Below are 4,800 nucleotides of genomic sequence, written 5' to 3'. Positions count from 1 at the left end.
AAACATGGCTGTTCAACATGGCTGACTCCATAGAAGAGGACCCGCTTCCTGTCTAGATAAAAACAGCTCATTCTAAGGTAACAAAAACACAATGATTCTTATTTTCATTATACACAAATGAAAACATACCTATGAATATAATATTCAATTTCTGCATGAATGTTAGACACTGGACCCTTAATCAATGTCAGTATTGTATGAAAGTTAACTTGCAGAAAGGGGAAACTACATCTGACATTTTGAGTTAGCTGCTGATCATTTTAGTAGAAAAAGTAATTCAGATCTTCCATGAAAGTCTTTTTCAAAACAGCTGCATTAACTCATGTTAACAACATAACTCTGTCACTTGGATTGGACTGATTTTTACACTGTACTAAATGAATGAATGAAAGGAAAATGACCGTGGCCTAGAAGGTAGGAAGTCAACCTATAAACTTATAGTATGCTTTGATAAATGGTTGGGAGTAATATAAATGATAGACAGTTGTAAATTGTTAATTATAAGTATATTATACACCGTATATAACAGAGAAAAAGAAGTAAAGCTGCTGCATTGTCCTGCAAAGATTAGAAAAGGCTAGAGATATAGAAGCCTTCTAAAGGCCTTTTTAACAGAGCACATTTTTACATGTCACAGTAGAAAAGGCACAGGTGTGAATAATAAAATGAATGATGGCTGAATTCCATTTAGCTACTCACTGTCATACCGTCATGGCTTGCTTGGACACTTGAATAGAACGGAGCCATTCCTAATGTTATTAGTAACACCTGTCGTTTTCCTTACTGCAACATCAAAATGTCGGCTGTGAAAAAGTTCAGTTTTCTCCACTTCTGGATCATGTTTATGATGCACTTAATGTTGTGTAAACCCTATTAAACTGGTTATCTATTGGAGGCCCAGACCGGAATATATTTTAGTTGGACATTTTGATCATCTTAATTTATTATGATTGCTGTTGATCTTGTTATATCCTTAGAGCTGGGGATTGAAACGCAGTACCTTTCTGGACTGAAATGTTAATGTATACATAATATATGCAAGTACTAAACATTTTCAACTACTAAAAGTTTGCATTATTTTTGCATTTTTTTAGAAAAACAAATTGAAATGAAAATACCACCAATTTATATCACTAAAATAGTTTACTTTAAAATATATGTATGTGGTCTGAATTCTTCTCTTAGAAATTTAAGGACATTTCATTTTTAACTTTTTAACTTAGCTTTGTTCCTTATGAAGTATTTCTTATTAAGTGTATATAATGTTGTAGTTTATTTTATTGTATAATACACAAAATGTCTGTGTGGGAATATTAAAGAGCTAAATTGGAGTTCTGATTTAGTCTTTTGTTTTACCTCTTTGGCTTGGTCCAAAGCTGGGTTGCGCCGGCTTTGTGTAATTTCTAAGTTAGGGTGTAATGTCAACACTGGAGACTTAATAACTACTAGTTAGTTGATCTCTACTGAATTAATGTGTTGAAAAATGGCTGCAGTTAATGCAAAAAAAGTAGGTACTCTTAATGCCTGCTATCGGATTCCCCTTGAAATCAATGAAACAAGGTGGTAGAAACACTACTGCTTCTGTCCACAGGGGCCGTCAGAGTCAACCCAAAATTAAAGTTCCTTTATGGGCTTCAAAGATCAATCCAGATCAATCCAGTTGCTCAAACTGTCCTGATCAAATTCAATTTCAAAATTCAAAAATTCAAAATTAGGTATTCAGTTGCTGATGATTCCATAATTATGGCAAATATTTACTTCAGTGTTGTTGGTATCTGTAGTGACACTAGTATAAAAACATTGTAGTCCAGCTGCAGTCATTTTCATACGTTTGGATTTCAGTGCTTATAATGACTGAAATGTTAATTCAAAGTAATTTCCACACTGACAAGAGTGAAACTGTGCGGAAAATACTTGCTCCCTGTTTGGCATAAAGATGATAGATCTTTACTATATATTGTCACAAAGTGCTGTATTGCCTATCAGCAGCTGTATTCCACAAAAATATTATTGGCCATGATGAAATATCCCACATAAGAGCTCTTATCTAAAATGCACAATTGAAGAGAGAAATCATTTGTGTTCGGATTTAAATGTAACTAATTTCAAGTTATGAATATCTTTGTTCAATAATGCTGTGACTCTAATGCATGAATCACAAAGAGCTTATTTGTGAACCAGAAAAGAGAACAAGTGAGATAAATAGAAGAGGGAGAGAGACAGACGGGAGTCTATCTACTTTCATGCGCCATCAAATTACTCGATGGACTCAAATTTAGGGAGGCAACCTCTCAATGACACCTGTTCCATTAGCAGGACCTTGTTCAGTAATTGAGCTCTTGGTGGGTAGTTAAATTGGTTTAATCAGGTGTGTTGGGACTTCAGGGAAGCAGAGGCTTGCCAGACTAACGTAGCCTTTAATGACCTTTGTTGTTGTGGCTGTGGAGATGTTGTTGCCTCCCTGTGGAGCAGGCAGCAGGGAAAGGCAGGGACAGGAGGAGGGCTATACTCACTGTGGGAACTCAGGGTTGTAGAGAGTGGGCTGAAGGATGCCGGCAGGAAACACTGGGAGAGAGATAACGAAACAACATTAGGGAAGTGGAAATGTCCAGATACAACTTATATTAATATAACAGTACCCTGGTTACAGTGTAAATAGAAAAGTTTTTTTTTTTAAATCAAAGTGAGCACATTGATACAGTCTCCTTTAGAGGGAGAATGACAGTTAGGAGGAAATGGGAAACACAGACAGCTCAAAGCGGCACTAGCAGGATGTTAATGCAAACATCCATACTCCATCCCAAGTGTCACAGTTCAGCTGCCATAGAGGACAGTTGCAGAAAGTCTCTCTATTTCTCCAAATGTATTTCTTTCAGTACACAGTGAGAGCAAAATACTCAACAGCAGCGCGTTCTCACTTCATCCTGAGGAAGCTGCATGTACCAGCCATAGCTAAACTTGTCAAACTCCCACACCATCCTACACCCTGAAGAAGACATTTAGTTTATTAAAATCATTAGTATATTTTGAACCCTTTCAAACTTCAATCAATTCAAAAAATTGGCTCCTGTCACCACCTGCTGCTTGCCACTATTTGAGGTTATTATCATTGAAGTAGCTGCAGAATGTCAGCGGCTTGTTGTCTCAGAACCTTCAAAACTGTTCATTAAAGTGGGAAAATAAAAATATGTCTCATACCAAACGGAAGAAAAGAATGAAGTGTGGAAAGAATACGTAAACAGACAGAAAATGAACCATGTACATTTTGATAATTAATTAATAATTTGAGTTATCTACAGAATTAAGCAAATTGCCAAAAATGTGTTGTTGTTGTTGTTCCAGCTTCTTAAATTTAAAGAAATATGTTTGGGATTTGACTGTTGTTTGAACAAAGCAAGCCCTTTTAACACTCCACTTTGGACTCTGGGAACTTGTTTTAGCCATGTTAGCGGTGCGGCTCTGGGAGTGACAATGTCAGTTGGTTGGTCCATCACTTTGATCCAGACTGAAATATTTCAACTATTGGATGGACTAAAATGATATTTAGTACAGACATTCATGGTCCCTAGAGGATGAGTCCTTTAGTGATCACCAGCTGGTCAGAGCTTTTACTCATCCTGTGAAAGAAGTATCTACAAGATGGTTTGGCAAATATTTTGACTTATTCTTATGGGCTCTATCTGCAATGCTAATGATCAGCCTACTTTGTATTTAGTGCTAATTGGCAAATGTTAGAACTAGGACTGTAAACTTTATTTGCTTATTAGCTTTATCTGCTAATTATCAGCATGCTAGCATTATCATTATGTGCACATTGGTATTTAGCTCAAAGCACCACTGTGCCTATACAGACTCACAGAGCTGCTAGCAGGCCTGTAGACTCACTGCTCATATTTTTCACATTTTATAGACAAAGAGATTTATGAAAAACAAATCAGTAATTCAAATAATTATAGTGGCAGCATTGGCATTATGTTGGTTAACATATAGGTATTCACGGTTTAACATTATCATTGTGAGTGAAGTCAGTCATTTACTGACTGTAAGTCAATTAAATCAGTAAAGACTGTATCAATAAAGGTGCTCATCAGGAGAAATAAAATGACTTGTTCTTTTAATTAAACCTCTGTCCTTGTCTCTTTATAAAATTAAAAGAAGCCTAAGAGATGGAGGTACATCATAAGTGGGCAATATTCATTTAATAAAATAAAAAAATAAAACAAAATATATATAAAATGAATACAGAGCTGAGAGCTGAAGGGGTCGGGTTAAGTAAGAGAAATAATGTGTGTGGGTTAAAAACAATGACCCAGAGGGCTCTGATGACTGTGTTTGTCTGACTCCTCCCGTCCTCTAGCATCAGCTTGCGAGCATGCCATTGATTTTTCTGCGAGAGATTTAATCCAGCAGGCAGGCAGACACAGATCCTGGGAGAAGACGAGGAGAGGAGGGAGGGAGAGGGGGAGGTTCTCCGCACACACACACACACACATACACATCACACCAACACGACAAACCTCAACTACGTTTCCCCATTGCCATTCTGCACCACGACATGGACCGCGCTTAGTTACACGCAATTACACCATGTTGACCTGCCTGTTTTCGACCAAGTTCAAAACGCAGGCCCGCTTTAGAAAAAGCATCCACCTCCTCATATCATATTCTTCTCATCGGCTCACTCTTCTACTGATCGATCGTCCACCTCACATACTAATACCCCCCTGGAGGAAAAAACAAGCAGCAACACCTTCCCTGAGTTTAACAAATCTAGCCTTGCGATGTCAACCCCCCCGCCCT

At 37.4% G+C, this 4,800-nt stretch overlaps 1 protein-coding gene across 1 annotated transcript in view; it reads right to left on the bottom strand.

The window, feature by feature from the left end:
* Positions 1 to 4,800, bottom strand: part of LOC118341973 (endothelin-converting enzyme-like 1) — a 47,121-nt gene that overhangs the window by 7,038 nt on the left and 35,283 nt on the right. Inside the window, exon 11 of the mRNA XM_035680398.1 lies at positions 2,514 to 2,565. Within this exon, the coding sequence (XP_035536291.1) occupies positions 2,514 to 2,565 (52 nt within the window). The remainder of the gene's footprint in view (positions 1 to 2,513; positions 2,566 to 4,800) is intronic.

The sequence above is a fragment of the Morone saxatilis genome, unplaced genomic scaffold (genome assembly GCF_004916995.1).
Source record: "Morone saxatilis isolate NCDOM2014 unplaced genomic scaffold, NCSU_SB_2.0 Contig8, whole genome shotgun sequence".
Taxonomy (NCBI): Eukaryota; Metazoa; Chordata; class Actinopteri; family Moronidae; genus Morone; species Morone saxatilis.
This window is presented reverse-complemented; position numbering and strand designations above follow the sequence as displayed.